The sequence below is a fragment of the Typopeltis vanoorti genome, chromosome 5 (genome assembly GCF_054136105.1).
Source record: "Typopeltis vanoorti isolate ZY-2024b chromosome 5, IOZ_Tvanoo_1.0, whole genome shotgun sequence".
Classification (NCBI taxonomy): Eukaryota; Metazoa; Arthropoda; class Arachnida; order Uropygi; family Thelyphonidae; genus Typopeltis; species Typopeltis vanoorti.
Window position 1 is genome coordinate 105,235,539 of NC_143553.1, and position 24,525 is coordinate 105,260,063.

Below are 24,525 nucleotides of genomic sequence, written 5' to 3' on the forward strand. Positions count from 1 at the left end.
CTTAGAACCTCCCTTATGCAAAGGAATAATTTTGCCCTCTCTCCACTCCTTGGAACTCTGCCAGAGCTGAGACTTAAAGAGCCTAGTGAAAGGCATTGCCAGTTCCTTTACACATTCTTGCAAAACCCTAGCTGATGTCCACCTAATCCCACAGCTATATTTACATGGGCTGTTCAATAAGTAATAAGACTAATTTTACTGTGGCAAAACCACTCATCACAATATTAATTTCTGTGGAATAAAGAAATGTTGCTGTCTGTATTAACAAAAGAGGTTGATAGATGGCATATATGGGCTGATGTGCCAGAGTGTCACGTGACTAAACGCAAGCTTGTTTCGGTGTGCGTACGAGCCGCGACCAGTCGACGAAATGGAAGCATATTTGGAACAGCGTTATGCGATTAAATTTTGTGTGCGTTTGCAAAAATCGGCATCTGACACTTTTAACATGATACGCGAAGCTTTTCACGATGAAGCAATGTCGAGGGCAAGTGTTTTTCGCTGGCATAAAACTTTTAAGGAAGGAAGGCAAAATGTGGAAGATCTTGAACATGAGGGAAGACCTTCAACGTCCATCACAGAGACAATGATCAACACAGCAGCGGTTATCATCAAGCACATCAAAAAAGGAAGTGTCCATTGCTGAAGAATGGCTTCTTATTGCACCATGATAATGCAAGGCCACATATTGCTGGTTGTGTAGTGGATGTTTTGCAGAAGAACAACATAGATATCCCACCACACCCTCCATATAGTCCTGATCTCGCACTGTGCAATTTCTAGCTGTTTCCTCAGCTCAAGAAACCACTAAGAGGCCGCCATTTCGAAAGCAACAAAGCATGTGTAAAACCTGCGGAGGTAGTTTTGAAAGAACTTTCAAAAAATTGGACTCTCACATGTGTTTAAGAAGTGGATGCAACATTGGGACAAATGCATTGAGTCTCACGGTAGTTACTTCGAAAAAGACCATGTAAATGATGATGATTAAAGGTAATCTGTTTTCTGTATAAATATAGTCTTATTACTTATTGAACAGCTTACGTACATTGAGATTCTGCAATATCCTAAGAACCTCCGTTCACCTCTGTTCCCTCATTAGTGTCTCTCACACAGGGTAAAGCAGTAAACTCACTAGGATAGTTTGAGTGACCTTTGTAAAGTGGTCACTCAATAGCTGAACTATTTTATCTGCTTCTCTCTCCTCATGACCATCATCACTCATTAAGGTTAATCTTCTCTAGTCATTCTTCCTCTTACTTTCCACACGAAAGAATCCTTTGGCTTGATCAGCTAGATTGTTTCTCATAATCTGATTTTGCTTTCCTTGCCATCCTGGTCACCTTTCTTGCCGTCATGAGTTCATAACACTTGTACAATTCAAAACCAGCAATCTCAAGCATCATTATGACATACATCACAGTAATTTTAGTAAAGAATTTTCTCTTGACTCTGATCTGAGGTGAACTAAACTTCTAACTTTGAAAGAACAACTCCAATGTCAAAATAAATTGATGTCCATATTTAGTAAAGAGGCTGATGTTACTACCGAAGCTGGTTTTATTTTAGCATTTAATATTGTACAGGCAAAACATCTGTACATGGAAGGAGAATTTGTCAAGAAGAATATTGAACAAATAATTTCAGTTTTAGACCCGGATAATAAAAAAATACTCAAACTGGATTGAACAGATGCCAGTCTCCAGGCATACATTTGAAAGGAGAATTTCTATTATCAGTGCTGACATCGTAAATAACTTATACCATAACTTGAAAAACTGTGCTGCATTTAGTCTGGCTTTGGATGAATGTACAGCTATTCAGGACAAACCACAACTAGCTGCATTTTTCCACTTTATATCTCACGACCTGGACATCAAGGAAGAGCTATTTGACTTGATAGCATTGAAAGATACAACATGTGGCTCTGACATCAAAGAAGCTCTCGGTATTGCACTTACAAAAGCTTCAGTATCGCATGAAAAAATCATCAGTATTGCAACTGATGGTGCTCCAGCTATGAGGGGTAAAACTAAAAGGCTCGTGGTGCACCTTGAGAATGATGAATCATATTCTGCTTCTCTACCTGTACATTGTATTATTCACAGGGAACATCTAGTTGCCTAGTGTTTTAAATTTGAACACGTAATGGAAGTAGTTCTAAGAATTGTCAATTCGTTCAAGTGCTAAAACACACACCGACAATTCAAAAGCTTTCTCGATGAGTTGAATTGTGGCGAGATTCCTAATGACGTATCATGGTTTTGCTTAGTAAGGTGGCTCTCAGTTAGCAATGTATTAAACAATGTTTTCCAGTATCTACAGATATTAAACATTTCACTTCAAGGGAAAGAAAAACTAATAACTGATCTTGCACAGACCGTGATAAGCTTCCAAAGCATGACGTATCATGGTTTTGCTTAGTAAGGTGGCTCTCAGTTAGCAATGTATTAAACAATTTTTTTTGTAGTTAGACTCAATCAAATAGTTTCTTAGAGAGAAGCAGAAATTTTTCCCTCATCTCGAAGACACTCGGTGGTTGTAGACATGGCCTTTTTCTCCAATGTTTTCCAGTACCTATAGATATTAAACGTTTCACTTCCAGGGAAAGAAAAACTAATAACTGATCTTGCACAGATCATGCTAAGCTTCCAAAGCAAACTGCAACTTTTCCAGAGAGAGAGAGAGACTTGGAAAATAAAACTTTCAATCACTTCCTCTGTCTGAAGAAAATACTGAAAAATTCGCCAGGAGTGTAATTAGAAATGGGAACTTGTGTTAGCAAATTAAATGATCTGACTGAAGAACTCAACAATCGATTTTGTGACCTTTTAAGCCAACATTTGCTTTTTTGGAAAATCCTTTCCTCATGATCATGCTTGAGCACAGTTTCCTATTTCAAAACCAGTTGTGATGGATGTCGCAGTTGCAGAACTGAAGCTTTTGGAACTTCAAGAGGATGAAGGACTGAAGCAAAGCAGATGTTCCATAATTGAGTTTAAGAAGCAAGGAAAGATTACCAGAAGGAAGACATGTGACAAGATGGTCTTCCTTCTGGCAATCTCTCCTTCACTGTTTACCGGAAACTGACACATACTGGCCAATATATACACACAAACTCCTACCACCCCAACACAAAAACTAGATATCATTAATACTCTAAAAAACAGGGCTTTGAAGATCTGCTCCAACAAACATGCACTGGAAGGCCAATTTAAAGTTATCAGCAATACTTTTCTAAAAAATGGTTACAGCCAAAACACTATTAACAAAATTCTCTACAAGACCTCAATAAAAAACAAAGATAGACCAGACTACAATAAAACTATAACCATTCCTTACATTAAAGGGACATCAGATAAAATAAACAGAATACTACAAAAATACAACCTCAAAGCCACCTTAAAACCTACTGCAAAATTAATAAGCTTACTCAACTCATCCAAAGTTGCACTCCCTCCACTGGCCCACCCTGGAATATACTGTATTTATTGCACCTGTAACATACCATATATAGGGGAAACAGGACGCACAATTCCTATCAGACAAAAAGAACAGAAACGACACATTAAACATAATAACTATGGTGAAGCTGGCCTTTCTGATCATGCCCTGATCACCTTACATAGAATTGACTGGAAAAGCACATTGTTTACATCACACCAAAACATGGTATGAACGCAAATTTAAGGAAGCCTGTGAGATTATTATCAACCACCCCAATCTGAACAATAATGATGGTCTAAAAATCCCAAACATATGGAAGGCAATATTCGACCCACGGAACCTTCCTCTCTAAGAGTAACTATAAACAGGACTGTAGATTATCCAGGATCCTAAATCAAAAATAACAATGTAATGCTAAAAATAGGACATCATTGTTACTGAAAGAAAACCATAAGAAAGAGTGTTTGCTCATGTTATCATAAATAGAATTTAGCTTGATGTAGTTTCTAATTAATTAATTTGTATTTTTTTTTTTTTTCACTAGAGGTCATGCCAGTAGAATAACCTCTGATCAAATAATTGTTTTTCTAGCTTACTGTATGTAATGTAACTCAGCTTGTCCTGTATATTTGTATATGCTTCAGATGATGATCTTAATATGAAGATCGAAATGTCGGGAAATTAAAAGAGTTATTTATAACACGGTGGTGAAGTCCATAATTTCTAAAATGAAGGAAGAAATAGCATTAAAGAGATAGAAAGTAGAAACATTTCATCAAATCTGTTAAGTCAGATGCAAGATAAATCTATGATAAAACTGTTATAGTGACTACTGAGGTAGGACAATGCTTATTCTTCATTTTTCAAGATGTAAATGGGGCATTATATTAGCAAAACCTAGTCTGTATTTGAGTTATAAATCAACAGTTAGAATTGAAGGAGGTACAGGAAGATGGTTTGATATTAAATCAGATGTGAGACAATGGTTCACATTACCTCTACTGTTATTCATCATCTGTGGAATACATTATGAATGAAAGTGGTATTAAACTTGATATCAAAATTGCAGATGTTAATTTCAGCTCTTTACTTTATGCAGATGACATTATACTTTTAAATATATCCAGTACAAATCTGCATAATTCTCTAATAAAGATTTCTCTGATATTCTCTGGCTCAAGGTTTCCTTGCCCCATTTAGTTACATTCATTTGTTACGTTTTCTAGTCTCCTTTCTAGTTTCTAGTCTCTCTAGAGACTTTCTAGTCTCCTTTCTAGCACAGATAATCACTCAGACCTCTTCACGTTCCTTTCCATGCAACTCTACCATCTGCAGTCTAGCTATCCAAATAGTGAGGTCACCTTCCTTGGTGACCTCAATGTCCACAATTCCATCTGGCTATCCTATTCCAACACCACTAACCAAGCTGGATGAGAAGCAGAAGTCTTTGCTATAAGTAATAAAGTAACACAAATCATACATCTACTTACTTGAATTCCCAATAACCTGCTTCACTCTCCAAACACTCTGAATTTCTTTTTGACTAATTCTTCTTCTTCTAGATACAACATATAGGTAACCTCTCCTTTCAGCAACTCAGACTACAATCTCGTACAAGTCTTCTCTCTCAAAGACTGCCCCCTCCTTCAACCATTCCTCACTTCACCTCTGGCACTACAAAGAAGCAAATTGGGATGCCCTCCAGAATTTCTTTGAATGCTTCTCAAGCCCTGGTTCAACCAAAAATGTATCAAAGCATTCAAAGAAAAAAAAAAATTAGCTTACAGCTGGCTTGCATCAAGAATTCCAGCTTCATACTCTGTCCATACCAAAGCATGCAACGTATGCATATCACTCATCAGCAGATCCAAATCTGATTTAATAAAAGGCCAACAGAAAAAATTGCCTCCTATCCAAATGGAAGCCATGCTTTCTATTCCTTTGCTAAGGGCCATTGGATGCAACTTCTGCTCTCCTACACTTCCACCTCTCATCTTGATGGCATCACTGTAACTTCAACCAAAGATAAAGCTAACTTCCTGGCATCACTCTTTTCCTTGAACTCCTACATAGATGACCAAGGGAAATTGCCTCCCACCATACTGGAATCCAAGCACCATATTTCTCCTGTAATTTTTGACACAAATACATCACAAAAACTACTAAATAACTCGAATTTTAAAAAGTCTTCTGGCCCTGATGGCATCTCTCTCTCCAATTAATTGTTCTCAAACATTGTGCTCCAGAGCTAATACTCATCCTGCATCATCTCTACAATGTATTATGCATATCTGGTACTTATCTCAATGTATAGATGCAGTCTCATATCCATCCTGCTCCAAAGGGCGTTAGAAGTCTACTGTTGAACTACTGACCAATCCAAAGTAAAATCTCTGTCCTATCCAAATTAATGGAGAAAGTCATCAAAAGCCAACTCCTCCACTACTTAAGCCTACTAATTAATCAGTTTTCACAGTGTAGATTCTGTCATTCAAGATCCACAGCTGACCTCATAGCTTACATCACCAACCAGTAGACATGTGTCATGGAAAGGTTTGGAGAAGCTTGTGCTTTTGCCCTTGATAATTCAAAAGCGTTGACTATATGTGGCATCATGGTCTGCTTAATACACCAAACCTGCATCTTCTTCTCTTCCTCTTTTATTCTATCCACTTCTGTTCCCCTTTTCTCTAGACTGGCCTTCGTCATGAAGTATTCCCAAACAGCTTCAACCTGCAGCTCTTAAAAAAAAAATCAATAAACTTCTATCTCAGTCCTCATTTGCATCCCACACATGCCACTGATATGTATTGGTTTCTTGATCTTGTGTATGGGATCAGTATTAAAAAAAAAAATGAATAACTGCTGTAATAAATTTGGTATGAAAATCAGCAGTAAAAAGAGACTATGAAAATGGGCAGAAATCTTAAACAGTTACATCTTGAATGGGGAACCTATAGAATAAGTAAAACATTTCAGCCATTTAAGCACAGTTTTTAGTGAGGATGAAAAATCATGAATATTTACTAAAAATTAAGACTTATTTGAACATGTTCCACACAACCGCTTCTAAGGACGACTAGTGTCCTCCAAATAGACAACTAAATTAACAAAACTGGTATGGCAGGAAGTCAACTAAATTAATTTATATGGAATAAGAGAGAAATTAGTCAAAACACTAAACTAGCTATATACAGGAAAGTGTTCAAACCAGTTTTAACTTATGGATCTGAGAACTGGGTTAGAAATAAAACACTCGATTTAGAGACCTCTAATATGAGAGTTCTGATTGGTGGAGTCAACAGATGGCATCAATGGCAGTATCACATTCAAAATGAAGATATTAGGAAAGAACTTGTCATTGTTAGCATTCAGAAATATTTTAGTAGAGCTAATCTCAGGTGGTATAGTCACTTAAATAGAATGGGAGAGGAAGACTAGCAAAACAACTGTTCTTTGCCAGATTTGCAGGAAAAGACCCAGAGGAAGACCTAGATGTAGAATAATTGTAGGCTGATTGATACAGTAAAAAGTGCCTTAGAAGATAGAAATGTAAGATCTGATAATGTTGGAGTCTTGACAGTTAACAGATTAATTAGGAGGAAAGTTGGCAATAGGAAGTTAGTTAATGATGTAACTTTTTCATGTAGTACTACCATAATATCTTGTACACTCCTCTGGAGGAGGAGTGTACAAGATATTATGTCATGATATATCAAATTCCTGACATATATCTACATGTCAGGAATTTGATGAATGTCATAGCTTGACAAAGCATGCAAAACTCTACTTGCCATCCATACAAAAAAAATTTATTTCCCTAAATCCCTACCTCATTTTTAATGACATGCCCCAGTAAGTCAATCAGAATTCTACAAAGTTATTAATAGTGCTGTAATATGGTTTTTTTTTATTATATAAAAAATATTCTATTTTGTGTAGTCTGCAGTTACTTGCCAGCTAGTAAAGTAAATTTACTCTCCAGTTTATTTATTTATTTGTGTGAGGTCCCCCTTTCCTCAAGTATTTCTTAGGACAGGTTGGGCCCTCCTAATGAGAGGTTAAGTATGTATTTTAGGACTGTAGATCCATGTGTGTTTACAGGCCAGTTTACCAATTCTGCGGGATGAAAAACACAAGTTTCTAGGTGAACAAACCCTCTATCTCTGTATGAGACCAGCTAACTCATCTTTAGTCAAAAGAGACCAGATAAAGGTTCCTCGTGTCATGGACGGGAATCAAACCGAGATCTGCCAAATGGCTTCATCTATACCGATCAAAGGACTTTTTCTATACTGGCTGAGCTACAGTGGCTCTTACTCTCCCATGGCAAGCATATTTGTTAAATCATTTTCAATCTCCTGTTACTTTGTCAACCAGATGGTAGCCTTCAGTTCTCAGTTTTTAGAAAGAAAACGTAATGGACTTTACATTCATCTCTTTCACACCATCATAATTGTCAAAAATCTGGCACCATTAAGACTGGTTGCATCAGCTCATTCTGTTTTAAATGTTGCTCTCCCAAGAAATAAATTGCATCAAATCCTTCTTCCTTACTAATGGCTTTACTGAATCATGTCAACAAGATAATTAATAGAGTTTCCCTTTCATATACATTTCATTGTGATCAGACTTGTAGCTAACATTTCAATGTTAGCTACAAGTGTCCACAAAGGGTATCAAATTCCTTGCCACTGTGGATTATCATATTTTGATCAAACAGGTAGATCTGCAGCCATGCGTAATGATGAACATTTAGACTGTGTTGTTCACTGAATCAGAGCAATCAGGACTTGCAGAACACACTATCACCAGCAGACACCAAATTCGTTGTTAAAAAAATTAAGGCCCTCCATAAAAGGAGGAAGTCATGAGACCTTGCTACATTGACCAAATATAAATAGAAATGATGGACTTAAATTATCCCTCTTATGGGAAATAGTTCTTCACAAGTTCCAGAATTAATTTAATTTTAATTTTTATTTATTAATTTTTTTCATTTTTTAAAAAAATCTCTTGTTTATTTATTTCGTGCGAACTACAGAAAATGTAAGATCATACATATAAGTGATTAAAAGCATACATTTAAAGAAGTAGACATTAAAAGAATACGGATTAAAAGCATGATAGCTGCTCATGTTGTGAAACACAAACCATGGATCATCTTCTGCAATGCTGCCTAATAGACATTAATAATATATGTACCCGAGATTTAATGCAGTGTAATGAAACAGCTTTAAAGTATATTAATCACTGGATGAGTAAAATATGACATTTTATGTTTTTGTGTAATATTTTATGCAATTGGCATTTTTGTGTCTTAATGCCACTTGCATAAAATATTACACAAAAACATAAAATGTCAAATTTTACTCATCCAGTGATTAATATACTTTAAAGCTGTTTCAGTACACTGCATTAAATCTTCTCGGGTACATATATTATTAATGTCTATTAGGCAGCATTGCAGAAGATGATCCATGGTTTGTGTTTCACAACATGAGCAGCTGTCATTGTCTATATAGCCCCATCTAGTCATATTCTGCTTTGATCTGCCCATTCCAGAACAAAGTCTATTCAATGTCTTCCATCTTTGACAGTCTAGATGTAAGCCGGATTGAAGAGATTCGTTTAAGTTCAGAACCTCTGGAGATTGTTTTTGCCACGTTGTTGACCTTGTGGCTTTTATGGAATCAACCAATGGTTCCACTGAGTGAATAAAACTTTCCTTGAGTTTAGCCTCCTATTTACTGCAACGTGTCCATACAAACGTGTGGCCAGACTTATGCGTTCGTCGAACATGTTGTTTATTATTTTAACGGTATAATAGAACACAGAAACTAAGTAAATAATTAATTTATTAACTTGATGCTGATATTTCGCTGGTATTATAACCAGCATCTTCAGAGCACAAAAACACTGTTTGTCACAATACGAGAGACTAAAACAACATGGTGTACTTAAACAAAATTGTAGCAGCAACACAAAGACTAGAGTCCTGATTTTGGCACCCTCTATCTGAAAAAAAAAAAAAAAAAGCTATCATATATTACTAGAGTCCTAGAAAAGTGCTAGTTTTTTCTTAATATGACTGTCTCCCAGATCTTCGGCAAGTTAATACAGCCATATTTGTTGAGATTTGGAGTGTGTTTTAGGGCTTCTGTCGCCTCTAAGAACAATCTCTCTGATTTATATGGGTTTCTGTGCAGTCGAAATATCGAAATAATAGAACACAGAAACTAAGTTAATAAATTAATTATTTACTTAGTTTCTGTGTTCTATTATACCATTAAAATAATAAACAACATGTCCATACAAAGGATGCCGTTCATCATTTAGTTGTTCCGCTCATATCTACTCTGTGTAGTCCTTCTGATATGAGGAGGTGCAATACCAGATAGTGAGTATAGATGGTTAATTTTTGTCTGCTTAAGGCAGCCGGTAATGTGTTGACACGTTTCATTAAGAACCTTGTCAATAATTTTGACATGTGATGATCTTTCCCAAACAGGCCAACATACTCTGCTTTCGAAAAGCAAAGTGCCAGTGCAGAGGTGTGCAGTACTTGTGGACCTGCACCTCACCGAGATGATGTTAATCAGCGTAGGATATTATTATGTGTTTGAATTTTAGCTGCTGTCTTCTCTATGTGTCGCTTATAATTTAAGGTCCTATCTAGTGTGGCACCTAGGTAAACTGGATTTCGATAATTGACCAGTTTCACACCATTCCATTCTATGTTCAACTCTCTCCTTGTCTCCCTATTATTAAGATGGAAAAGACCCATTTGAGTTTTACTGGGATTTGGTTTCAGTTGGTTTTCCTTATAGTAAACTGTAAGGGTTTCTAGTTCTTGTGTGAGCTGCTTCTCAATGTTATCAAAGGATTTTGCTTGATAAGTTATTGCCCGGTCATCTGCATATAAGAAGGTTCTTGAGGTGGGTTTATGTTTGGTCATTAGTATATATTGAAGAGGATGGGGGGGAGGAGAGAGAGAGAGAGAGCACACTTCCCTGACGTAGACCATTTTTCTGGATACATCATCTGCTCTTTTTTCCTTGAAAATGAACAAAGAATCTCCTGCTGAATAGCAACGATCTGAATATCTCCACTAACCGATAGCTGTTTTTCATGCTGTAAATTTTGACAAGCTTTCTAAGATTTAGTGTGTCATATATTGCTGTCAAATCTATAAATACAGCTCCTGTTGCTAACCCCCTTTCAAAGCCATCCTCAATAAACTTTGTTAAGTTTAATACTTTTCCAGTGCATGATCTTCCTGATCTAAATCCTGCCTGTTCTTTTATCAGCACTTTCTTTATTTCTGGGCTTAGTCGGTTCAAGATTAACTTCTTATACAGCTTCAGCGTTGTGCATAGAAGAGCTATAGGCCTGTAGCTCTTTGGATCCTCAGCAGGTTTACCCGGTTTCAGGATAGGTATTACTTTGCCTCCATATGCTGGGTATTTTAGCAAATTTCCAACAAAAGTTGAAAAATTCTAACAACCACTTCTTTGCCTTTTCTTCCAGAATTCTTAGTATCTCATTTCTGATATCATCTATACCGGCAGCTTTTCCTGGTTTTAAGACTTTTAGGGCATTTTCTAGGTCCTCTTTAGTAAATGGTTCTTTGAAGAGATTATTTTCTGAATCCCTAATCTTTTTAATGTAATTTTTAGGTATTTTAACTTTGGTACTGTGTTTACTAATCAGAGATAGCTGAGTTGCATTTTGGTTTGCATTTATATTAACTTCGGTTGGTGCTGTTGTGGGGTCACCAGATAATTTTTTGAGTAAAAGCTAGGCTTTCCTGCTACTATGTTTCATATCTAAGCTTTTAATTTTCTCTGCCCATTGTTGACTTCTTTTTTCAGACAGTGCTGCTATAAGTTTCTCTCCTGCGTCAATTGTTTCTGATGAAAATGGATCTGTATCATATAGGTCACAATATCTTTTCATATATTTCCACGTTGTGTTCTGTAAAACCTGGAATATAACATGTTCTACAACCTCTTGAGATGTGTCTGGTAGCAGACCGTCTAATAGCTTTGAACTTTCCATAATTTTCTGATGTGGGTGAAATGTTGGAGAAGTTTATGTCTAATACTCTGGAGAACTGTTCCCAGTTAGCTTTTTTTAAAATTAAAGTGTCTTCTAAGTCCTTAAGTCGGACTGGTGGGAAAACTTGCAGCATTATTGGTCTATGTTGTGAACTTGGGATTGGTGCAAGTACATGTTTAGTATACGGATTAGCTATTCTATTACTAACAAATCCGAGATCTGGGTTATATCCTGTTTTACATCTTCCACTGTTAAACGATGATGGCTGTTTAGGATCGTGTATAAGACTCATTTGATTACTTTCAGCCCCTGTTCGCTCCATCTCCATCTTGATTTGTTTCACTATAACCCCACTGTCTGTTATGACTATTCAAGTCGCCTATAATAATAGCAGGTTTCCTTTGTGTCAGATACTGGGAAATTTCAAAAGCAAAGGTTATACTAGGTGGTTTGTATACTGAGAAAACACTGATGTTATCCTGATCTATTCCAAGGATTTCTATGTTATTTTGGCTTGTGGTTAGGTATCCTGTAATCTGAATCTCCTGCCGAGTGAAAATAGCACTTCCATATTTTTCATGTGGTTTTTCTTTAATGAGCTTCACTCCAGCAATTTTAGGTCTGGCTTGTTTGAGGTCCTTTGAGTGTCTCCTGTAGACATAAAATATCACATTTTTGTTCTTAACACATTTTTGCAATAAGATCTTCTTTTACAGAGAAGAGGCCCTCTATATTGTGTGAGATGATTGTCAGGGCTGTTCGGTTTTAGTCATTGTGTCTCTGATAAAGAGTATGCTAGTAGCACTATAAAACTGTGGAAACCTATAGAAGACTGTACTGTAGATCGCTGGCAGCAGAATTCATGCCTTGTAAACAAGCCGACAGTGGTCGTGACGTGAACGCTTCTGCTATGACCCCCAATCTCTTGTTAAAGTTATTTTTATTATAATCCTAATCTAATTAGACTGAGATGCTCTACATCATATATGTGCAGTTTGAGCATTTCATTGTTGAATGTACTGATTTCTGTTCTTGTTTACTTTGAAAGTCATACTGAAGATGTCCTCAATACTAGGACAAAAATTTTATACCAATAAAATATATACATAAGTTAAATCTATCTTACATTAATGACACGATTCCTTTTTTGAAGATAGATGTTTGTTTTGAATTAAAGGAAGTGCTCACTTGAATTGATTGTATTATTGTAGCATTAGAGTAAAGAACTAAATTTTTTTAAAACTTAAAAGGAGTAGCAAAGAGTTTTCCTTTTTGCATCAAATTGAAACTTAATTTTTAAAAATTTTAAAGTTATACTCACACACAAAAATTAAGTTTATCTCAAAAAATTTTTATGTAAATAATTATATTTGCATAATTTTTTATATTAATTCAACAATGTTTATTTTTCGTTGTATTAGACTTTTCTTGTCTTATTTTTTTGAGATTAAGATAAGTGAATAATAAGATTTATTTAAGATTTGGGGACGTAATATTCCTTTAAAGTAGATAAATTTAGATACTGGAAGGAAACCAATGTTCATGGTACTGACCTCTTAGTTGCAGTTAAAGTATAATGATTAACATTTTAGATGCAATAAAACATATTTTAGCATAGACATTTATAAATTTTTTTAACCGCTTGCTTTAGGTAAATAGATATATTAGTAGTTGAATTTTATTCATAGTTCTTTTCTGAATCTCCACTGTTGCTATGTAATTTTTATGCAACATTATGAATATTAAGTTATAATGCATTATTTGCATAGTGTACTGAAGTAAGCATTGTCCAACTTGCATTGAATATTGTTGGCAAGAGGCTACAATCAATAGTTTATCACTCAGAAATGTTAGACTTCGTGTCCGGTCCATGTTAAGAATATCAGTTTCAGAGAAGGGGGGGGGAACAGAACAATATTCAAATTTTGTATCTCTAGAACCCTCTTGATGATGCTGATTCTTGACTTTAATATTAGATAGATAAAATTATGGTTTGTGGTTTGATTTCTGTGTCTTGGCTGTACAAAATGCAATAGCTATCTCAGGAAGAAAATAACAGCTGTTGCTTCCTTCTTTATCTTTTATCAATCAATTGCAGTAACCGCTTGATTTTTTTTTTCTTCATAGGAAGATGACCAATTCTCAACAATTACTGTGATGTATTTGTAAGATGCAGGGAATATAAAGAACTTTTCCTCCAAATTTAGGATTATTTGAAGCAAATAGATTACTGAGAAGCAAAATATCCAAGCTATACTAAGCTAAATTATTTTAATTATTATACATTCTATGGAGTCAGAAAACTCATCACAGGAGATCAATTCTTCTTCTTCTGCAGCTTGTCCCACTTAAGTAGGGCTGCTGTTTTTGGCGAGTCTCTTCCACATCCTCCTGTCTTGGGCTGTAATCACATCCAAGTTTTCATCCTCAAGTCCTCCTCCACCAGCTTTCTCCATCTCTTCTTTGGCTGCCTGCGCTTCCTCCTCCTCCTCTGTAGATCCATCTGTATGACCTTTCTTCCCACATATTCATCCTCCCTCCTCATCACATGACCAAATCATCTCAGCCTTGCCCCCTGTATCTTATCTTCGCTCCTAAGATTGTAACTTTCACCGTATCCCTCACATAGTCATTTCTCAGACGATCCTTTCTGGTCACATCGCACATCCACCTAAGCATTCTCATCTCTGCTACCTCTATCCTGCTGATGTTTTTTTTTTTCCCCTCAGGGCTACAGGAGATCAATTATTCACACAATATCAATCATATCTCTCCTTAAGCTCAATTCACTGATGAATTAAAACTAAAAACACTGTTTCTGTGAAAGCTTTTTTCTTCATAGGTTGTGATCAAAATCACTTTTTAAGATGTAAGATGTTGACTTTCTTTAACTTCCCAATCTGATACTTCTTAATCAGAGAGTGAATTTAGATATTCAGCATCATTTGGTATTGAATCTTAGGAAAAAATTTAACTGTATCCACAAAAGTCCACAAATTTTTGAATAACTACAAGTGAAAATTCAGAAATATTCTGATCAGGTTTAATTCCTTCACCCTCATTTATGACAACTTTAGCATAAGTATTCATGGAATCAGTTTTTTTATTTTTAATTTGGGTTGTTATAGATTGGATGTTTTGCTTTTCAGTAGTTTGTTTGCAACAAGGATTAAAGTTGGGAGTATTAATAGATCTAGAAACAAAGTGTACCACTTTATGATGTGCTTGACTAATTCATCAATGTCTGTAATGGCCAACTAAGGTTTTGTATTTCTCTAGGTATCTGGGCAGACATCTGCACCAATTGATAATGAGATTTAGATAATTTAAGTCTACCTTTAAAAAAAAATATTTTATTTTCTTCATGATGAGACTGATAATACCCTTAATATTACTTGGAAGCTTTTGTTTTGAAACTTAAACGCATGCCAATGGTAACCTGACTGATATGTCATTGTTATATAGCGAAAACAAAGTAATACCCACCTCCTATTTTTTAAGTGATCTGATAGTATTTTAGATATAAATTATGCATATGCCTCTACCTCATCCACTATAAACCTACTTATTAAGCTTCTCTAGCTTAAATATTGGACTGTTTTGTTAGAATTTATGATAAATTATACCACCATTTGTTGGCCTAATTGGTTGAGTGGTTAACGAAGCTGCTCCCCCAATCATTTGGTCACAGATTCATATCCCACTGCTGCAGGCATGAATGTTTATAATTGTCTCACTAATCCTGTGTATGAAAAGAGAGTCGTGACACTACTACAGTAGTAGTAGGAGTGACCATACATCATCCAACAAGGAACAATGATGTGACCAAATAAAAATAAAAATATCACACTTGGAAGTAGGAAAGAAAAAGCTAAGCAATTTATGATAATGGAGTAATCTCTTTATAATAACCAGGCTTAAAAGTTAAATTTAATGGAATTGTCACATTTTAATAATAATGATAATAATAATAATAATAAAAATGTGACAATTCCAAGGACTCATCACGGGAAGGTACTCTACTCTAATCCGCTATATAGATCTTACCATCTACCATACTATTTAATTCTTCAACTTTGCATGACGACATTACTACCATCAGTGCCATCTACTACCCACCACCAACAGTATTTTTTGTCTATAAATTTGCATATTCTCCTGACCAATTTGCCTGTAGGCTGGATGGAAAATCCAATTTTTTTGGGAAAAAACCCTACTATATCTGTATGAGATTGACAAACTCATCTTCAATTGAAAAAGCTGATATAAAGATTCCTCCTAAGTTCATTTCATAACTAGAATTGAACTTGAGTCTCTCCCAATCTGATGGCACAATGTTCTGTTGCTCATTCAACTTTTAATTGAAAGATGTTAATTTACATACCCCTATGTAAAATTTTTTAAGGTAAAGATGGTAGAAACTTGACAAAAGACTTGATCAAGCTGAGACAGTATGCAATTAAAAGTGGTGAGCACAAGATAACGATAACTGAATGCAAAAAAATACATTCAAGATGATTGAAAAACATAAAAACCATGAACGAAAATGTTAGCACCTAAAGGATGAATCGCAAATTTGGATTTGAAAGAACTGAGAATAAAAACCTGTTACATAACATATAATCCAGCAATCATCCTTTAATTATGTATTTATTTTTATTTTTTGTATTAATTTATTGAAGAATCTCCTTGAAATGGTGGTTGTGTGTGTGAGATGTATCTCATGCCCATACACTCACATTTTTCAAAATGTGAGAATGATGTAATTATGCAGTGGTTGTCATGTGGAATATATATCAGAAATGCTTGTAACATGTGACTCATGCACTGTGGGTTCTGGAATTAAAGTTAAAATAAACATAAGGATGTATTAATCCATTTTAATAGATTTAAAAAAAAAATACTAATATGGTTTCATATATTTTCAGCCGTTTGATAAATGCTACATTGGAGCTGCACCTGAATTGGAAGAGGAACATGTGTTTTGTGGCCAAATGTCGGCTATGTATCTCTTCAGTGAAGCTCTTAGTACACATCAGATATGTGCGATACATCGTTTAGGTCCAGGTTATCAGGTTTGTTATTTATTTTTTTTATTTCCATTTACAAATGTGGATTCAGTGTTATCGTGTGGTATGGATTTGGCAACTTTTGTAGCTAAAAAAAATGTTGCTGTGACAATTTAAAACATAACTGGCATGATTCAAAATTGTACTGAAACAGAGTTACAAATAACAGCCAGATATTTTACTCTCTAGTAAAAATCACTAGCACCGAATTTGCATTGAATGGAAAACATTTTATTATAATGGATGTTTGCTATCCAAAATATAGGTATGAAATATTTCCCTCTCTTCTTGCTTCTTCTGTAGAAGAATATCATCAGTTATTAGCATTGAGTGCGATAATTATGACTTTTCAAGTTTTGTGGCTTTTAAGCTCTTATTAGACTTACAAAGTAAACATGTTTGATTTTTGCATCGTAGTAGTTACACTACTATCTGTATTAGTGTGTGTAGTATTTGAATCTTTGAAGAGATAAAGCCTGAACTTAAATCCTTTCTCATTTGGTATTCAGTATTATTTAATAAAAAGAACAAATTTTGAGCATAAATATTGTTTAAGTTTGGTATAAATTATCAGTATACCTGATTTTTCAAAGTGTAATATTTTCTTTTTTTTTCCTTTTTTTTTTTTTTCTTCCAAATTTTATACTCACGAAAGTCTATATATACTTGATTTTAACTGCTATTCATGGATAAACTCACTGCAGTTGTGTTAGTTACCATGATAAGAACAGAGTGTTAAATTTTTATCATTTAAATTTTTATTAGAAGTTCATAAGGCATATTCCGGTAATTGGACCACATTTTTTTTATTAAGCTAAAAGCACAATAAAGAAATAAAATCTGACAAGTTTCGTAAGTCGTTTGACTTACATCTTCAGGGGTAAAAGGTAACTGAAAGTTAAAACAACAAAAAAGAGAAATTAATAGTTCATACTATACAGTTGTAGCCGTCTGACTGTTTATAAAATTAAAAAATCAGAATGCACATTCAAAGCAGTGCTAAGTTTAAACAATGCTGGATGATGCCATGTTCTGTTGTTCACGATCATAATGTCCGAGGTCTGACTGAGGTATATTTTTTTATCAAAGCTGAACCAAACTTAGTGTAGAATTAAGCCTTGGTTTTTATTGCATTGTGTTGGAATTCTAAGTATGTTTGCAGCTTCTTTAAATTTCCTTAAGTAACAGTTTTTTTCTATATAAGACATGTTTGTTTTCTGCCAGAGTACATTGTAGCCGGGGGAAGTGGTATGGAAAGCTAGACTTGATTTGTGTTCTCTTCTGTTTTGTACATCCTTTTGGTGTTCGTTCATGTATATTTATATTCATGGAACATCATCCACATCATCCTTTAAAAAAACCAGGTGTTTATAAAATTTATTGTTCGTGCGGCATCTGCTACGTAGGACAGACAGGAAGATCTGGAAAAATAAACATGAACGAACACCAGAAGGATGTATAAAACAGAAGAGAACACAAATCAGGTCTAGCTTTCCATACCACTTCCACCAGCCACAAGGTACTCTGGCAGAAAACAAACTTGTCTTATATAGAAAAAAACTGTTACTTAAGGAAATTTAAAGAAGCTGCAAACATGCTTAGAATTCCAACACAATGCAATAAAAACCAAGGCTTAATTCTACACCAAGTTTGGTCAGCTTTGATAAAAAAAAATATACCTCAGTCAGACCTCAGACATTATGATCGTGAACAACAGAACGTGGCATCATCCAGCATTGTTTAAACTTAGCACTGCTTTGAATGTACATTCTGATTTTTTAATTTTATGAACAGTCAGATGGCTATAACTATATAGTATGAACTATTAATTTCTCTTTTTTTGTTTTAACTTTGTTACCTTTAACCCCTGAAGATGTAAGTCAAACGACTTACGAAACTTGTTGGGTTTTATTTCTTTATTGTGCTTTTAGTTTAATAAAAAAATGTGGTCCAATTACTGGAATATGCCTTATGAATCATTATAATGTTTACATTTAGCTATTAGATACAAACTGAATTAATACAGAGATTAAAAAAAAATTGGCTTAAATGTCGTCATCGTCATCCGGTAGCATCCTCTAGCAAGAGGGTTGCAGCAGATGAGCAGCTCTTCTCCATTTCTCTCTGGTTGTCGCTTCCATCATTCTTAAACCAGTCCATTCCACGATGTCATTAAACCACTCTCTAGTTGGTCTTCCACATCTTCTCTTCCCCTCAACTTTCCCTTGTAATATAGTTCTTGTCAGGTGTCCCGAAGAACCTCTCAGAAGATGTCCTGCAAATCTGGTCTTTCTTTGCATAATATTCTTAAGCAGTGTTCTTTCCATCCCAACTCGTCTTTAAACTTCTTGATTTGATATTCTTTCTGTATAGCTAATCTTTTCCATCTTTCTATAACACCACATTTCCAATGCATTAATTCTTTCCATATCTCTCTTTCTGAGTATCCATGACTCACTTCCATAACTTGCAATACTCCAAACTGTTGCTTTAACTATTCCAATTCTAACGCCTATTTTAGTGTTTTCTTGTTTATTAAAATTCTCTTCATTTCCATAAATGCCGATTTAGCTTTGCCTATTCTATTTCTAATGTCCAACTCTGAAGTTTCTTTCTCTGAGATCCAGCTACCTAAATATTGAAATCTTTCCACTAAATAAATAAATAACTAAATAAAGGCTTAAATGTAAACCTTAAAAAAAAAATGCAAATGCTTACTCTCTTCAAGTACTTGTTTTGAGAGTATTAATTCTCAAAATTGCCAACCATTTCTCTTACCTTGGCAGTTATCTCTCAGCAAATGCTGGCATCGATGATAAAATTGACAAATAAAGTAATGCAACTTGCAGCATTTTGAATGTTTGAGAAAAAAAGTCTGACAGGGGAAATCGTGTGGCAACTGAACTCTTGGTTTTATTTTAACTTTGCTGTGTGGTTGAAAAATGTGGATCACATACCACAGACACCTGAAAAAATTCCATCAATATTGCCTTCATAGAATCCTTAAGATTTGCTGGAAAGACAGGTGCATCAGCATCAGCATTTTAACTGAAGCTAGCTGTGTGAATATTGAGGATGATTATCCACCACCACTATCATCAGCTTCAGAGTTGGTTGCGTCGCCTGTATTCTAAATATCTGCCTCAGAACAGAGATCTTTGAATGGAGAACAAGAGGAGGATAGAAGAAGCAAATCAAAGATGCAGATGTGAAGAAATATAACATTAACATATACAGCTGACCTGGCTCTGTGTCATTTCAAGTAGAGAAGGCTGATGCCTCTATGATCTTTAAAACTTCATTATGTCACAGAAGAGAAGAAAAGCATAAGAAAAGACCATTAAGAGAAAAGTCTGAATCATCATTACCTCCTGAAAACATGTCATCCATTGTAAAATGTCATGCAAATCATTGATTGGTCTGATTAGTCATCTATGAACTAACCAGTAAATCAATGTTCCAATGTCTCTGTCTGTCACCATCCCTGGCAGACACTCATGAATGAGTAAGATGTTTTGGAAAATTGATTTACTGGTCAATCCATAGATGACTAATCAGACCAATCATTGATTTGCATGACATTTTACAATGGGTGACATGTTCCTGTTCCTCATTTGCTGCATCTTTAAAGTGTTGGAGGAGTGAGTGATTTTTTTAAGTACTGTTTGAGAGTCATGTTCATAGTCTTTCTTTATTATGAGTACTGATAATCTGTCATAAGAGGATTATTCAGGGAACACGAGATATTAATCAAGCATGCATAGTTGATGCTGATTAATATCTTGTGTTCCCTGAATTAATTGTCTTATGGCAGATTACCAGTACTCATAGTAAAGAAAGACTATGAACATGACTCCCAAACAGTACTTAAAAAAATCACTCCTCCAACACTTTAAACATGCAGCAAATGAGGAATAGGAACAGTGCACCTATTTTAAATGCTGTATCCTAAATCAATCCTTCCAGAGTTATCATATAAAGTCTCTTAAGGTTGTGGGGAAAACCCATCATTGCAAATACTTGAATTAGCAAGAACACATGAAATTATTTCACTGCTACATAAGAACACCACGGGTGGGGTAGTATGTTTTGATTGTGGGATAGCTTTACATATTCGTATTGGCAAACAAAATTTGATCACCATTTTAAAGTGATGAAGCTCTATTTTACCAAACAGATTTCCAAAAATATTGATGCAAAGCAGTAACTTGTTTACAATCTCTAAAAAATAGGCAGTTATTAGTTTTTCTCATTTGACATCTCCTACTGGATGCTGTATGGTCATTCCCATACCTCTCAGGGTTTTGGGAGTGAAGTCTCTGCTGGAAGGTGGTAGGGTCACAGATGTCCTTTTCACACAGATTTAGCAAGATAATTACAAACATCCCTGCCCATGGGATTTGAACCCACAGCTAACTACATGCAATTGAGACTGCATTTCAAATGGTAAATAGCTGTTGACTATTCAGGAGACTTTGAAATTATTTGTTGCCTCCTGTTTTTGTAGATTTGATTTTGATATTTTGACTAGACTGTTGACAAGTTTTGTTAACTGCAAAAAAAATAACTTAAAGCACAAACTGAACCAAATGTAGTCATTGTGAGTGAAACAGCCCAAGAGATAAGATTGAAGAAGTTGTAAATAGAATAATTAAATTGATAATAAGAAATTGATTATAAAGCATTAGTAAAATTCTTTCCATTTCACTTTTCAATAAAGGAGATGAAATGAGAGGGGAAGAACCAGAACCCCTCTGATTGATTTAAGAGTTCAGTGAAGAGAGGTGTGAAGGTTAGATTTTTTACATAGAGCATTGTTAGTGAATAAAACACATTACTAGAACATTGTAAATGCTGGGAGTGTTAAGGATTTTTAAGTTCAGTATGATAAATATGCTTGTCAGTTGAATGAACCTCACATGATGAAGCTACTGCACGGAAGGTGTGTGATAATAACATACGTAATTCAAACCATTCTTGACAAAGTTATATAGTCTAGTGACATTGAAAAGGAAGCAGCTGCTGAAAATCCACTTGACCGATAGTATGGCACTTTTTATTATGTATTCCATCATTTGTTCCAGTAATTCGAACTCTTATCTTGTGTAATGGGTACAGTAATTTTAGGAAGGATAGACGATAGGAGTGTGTGTGTGGGGGGGGGGGGGGGGCCTGCTAATTTTCCATGTAGCAGTGAGTTTGAAACCATCTGGTATAAAGTGGATTCCAACATGGTCAAATACATTGTGGGATGTTACAGATAGAGATGCACTGAATATTCAGTTTTGCTTCAGTATTTAACTGATATGGTATGATTTTTCAAATATTCAACTTCAGACAAATCAGTATTCTTGCAGCAGAATCAGAAAAATTCCTCTTACATGCATCATAAAATTACAACCAATTGGGAAAAGCCTTCCCTAGGTTCGTCTTCCCTCAGCGGTGGATCAGATGTGGAGGACTGATTCCTTGGCCACCACGATCACCGATCTTACCCCAGTTGATTTTTTCTTTTGGGAGTATGTGAGAGACACAGTGTATGCAACTAAAGTGGACAGCCTAGAGCAGTGCTTCTCAAACTTATGGATGTAAAGGCTCCTTTGGAAAAATAAAATATTTCACAACTCCTCGGAAAAAAAAATCATGATATGGACATATGTTATTATAATATTTATTGTATTTATATTCAATACAAAACATACACAGCGAATATTGCAAAAATCAAATGCAAATATTACATTTTTATCATCTTACATACACATTTGACATGGCACATTAGCAGTTCAAGCACATGAATTGTAAAACGATTAGTAATAAAGAAAGTAAGAAATAAAAACATAAAAGAAGTTTAATAACAGTTTAATATGATGGATGTGTTTCAGTACTGCTACACAAAAAGTCAATCCCGTGCATCACTCGACCTGTGTACACTAGCAATGAAACATTAATTTAAACCACGAAAAATTTGGCCATTTTAAACTAGCATAAGATTTTGCGCTTGTAAGCTTTTTTTTGTGCTTCTTATCAATACCTTTGAAATGAAACTTATATGAATAAGCATATATTTACTAATATTCATTAGGCACCGAAATACGCAGAAAGCAAAATTTGTGAACCAACACCAATGTGCGATTTTTTTCCATTAAAATATAAAAAATAACAAAAAAAAAAAATAAATAAATAAAAATTAACTACGTTTCTTTTAAGATAAAAAAAAAATTGACTTAGTCTTAAAACATTTAAAATTTGTTTTCATTATGTCATGCCCCCCCCCCCTCAACAAAACTATCGTTCCCCAAGGGGGCTGCGTATAATATTTTTCCTACAAGCAGAGTTTTTAAGCAGCAATGCAGAGGCCAATCCTGATAAATAGAGAAGCAGTAAAATTTGCAGAAGAGTAGAAGAGGCAATAGGGCCATACCGTTGGTTGTATGAAAAAAAAAAAGAAACAAAATGGCCGCCAAACTACATTAGCTCAATTCTTCGTTAAGAAGTAGAATAATAAAATTTATATTCTGAATATGTTTTATAGTCTTTCAGCTTCATGATTTTACTTTAACTAGGCCCTGAGACATACCTTAATTATTTTATAAAAAGATTAAGGTTCAAAAAAGAAATTTGAGGAATTAATTATACTTTTTCCGATAGGTTATTATATTCAATTAATGCGCCTGTTTTAAGGAACGCATTAGGCACACTAATCGAAGGATTGCTGTTTATATATTTTGTCATACTCACACAGGCACACGTATACCTACACATGTGGATATTTATATAAATAATATCATTATGAATATTTATATATAAAATTTATATATAAATGTTTATATATAAAATTTATTAATCGAAACCAATACATTTGTATACATATATGATTACTCCTAATATCTGTATAGCAAGAAAATTATTATATCTTAAATACAAATTTTATGAAAAATTAATCTTTCGGGCTTTTGCTTTGACAAAGTTTTGAATTAATTCATCTATATATTGGTTGTAGATGCAACTTCATGCTCTATAGATATTATTGCTAGACCAGTGAGTTGTTCCTAAGCCATCGTAGAGCGAGTGTAAGTTTTTGTAAGTTTTAATTTCAAGAAACTCCTTTCTGAACTTGCTACCGATACTGGCAATGTCGAAAAAATTCTCAGAGCAATAAACACATTTGGAACACTATTTTCTAAATTATTTTTGAATATGTATGACAGGACATCTAATGAGGAAATATTTTCTGGAATTTGCCTTGCTATTATTTGTAATTCACTACATAAATCTGTTCCATCAATATCTCTAGAATTATCATGTGTTAAATAATTTTCCAATATCAAACATTTTTTAAGCAGTTCTGCTGAAGTAATTTTTTGAAATTCATATATATTTAAAAGAAAACCAAACCTTTCGTTAATTGTAGACATGTGCTTGAATTTTTCATCAACAGATGCAATTGCAGTATCAATAATTGAAAAATAAAAATCTACCTTAAATTTTTGTTTAAAATCTTTTATGAATTCATCCTCTGCTTCATACACAAATTGTTTCTTTTTTTTTTTCTAAGTCTGTTTCTTGTTCAAAATTAGGCTTTACACCTTAGACCTCAGCGATTTTTTCCACATCTGTTAACATCTTTTCAAATTCATCCTCATTTCGGATTTTCATTAAGAAATTCTTTGTATCATTAATACAATTTATGGCACCATTTATATCAAGGCTTGTATTCTGAAGTTGTTTACTTGTAAAGTTTATTTCAAAAAGTATATTATACCACATTACTAAGGATGCAATACATTTGAACTTCTTTAAAGTTTTAAGAAGACTACTTGCGTCTAATTTCATGGTATTTCCACTTAATCCACATAAACTATCATCTTGAGATATTTCTTGCAGTGCTTCGCAAACATCGGACAAATTATATCTTAGGGGCTTAATGAGTCAATTCGACTCTCCCATCGTG

At 34.5% G+C, this 24,525-nt stretch overlaps 1 protein-coding gene across 1 annotated transcript in view; it reads left to right on the top strand.

The window, feature by feature from the left end:
- Positions 1–24,525, top strand: part of rg (A kinase anchor protein rugose) — a 1,380,990-nt gene that overhangs the window by 164,588 nt on the left and 1,191,877 nt on the right. The window contains exon 9 of the mRNA XM_090393458.1: positions 16,434–16,580. Coding sequence (XP_090249584.1) covers positions 16,434–16,580 — 147 coding nt within the window. The remainder of the gene's footprint in view (positions 1–16,433; positions 16,581–24,525) is intronic.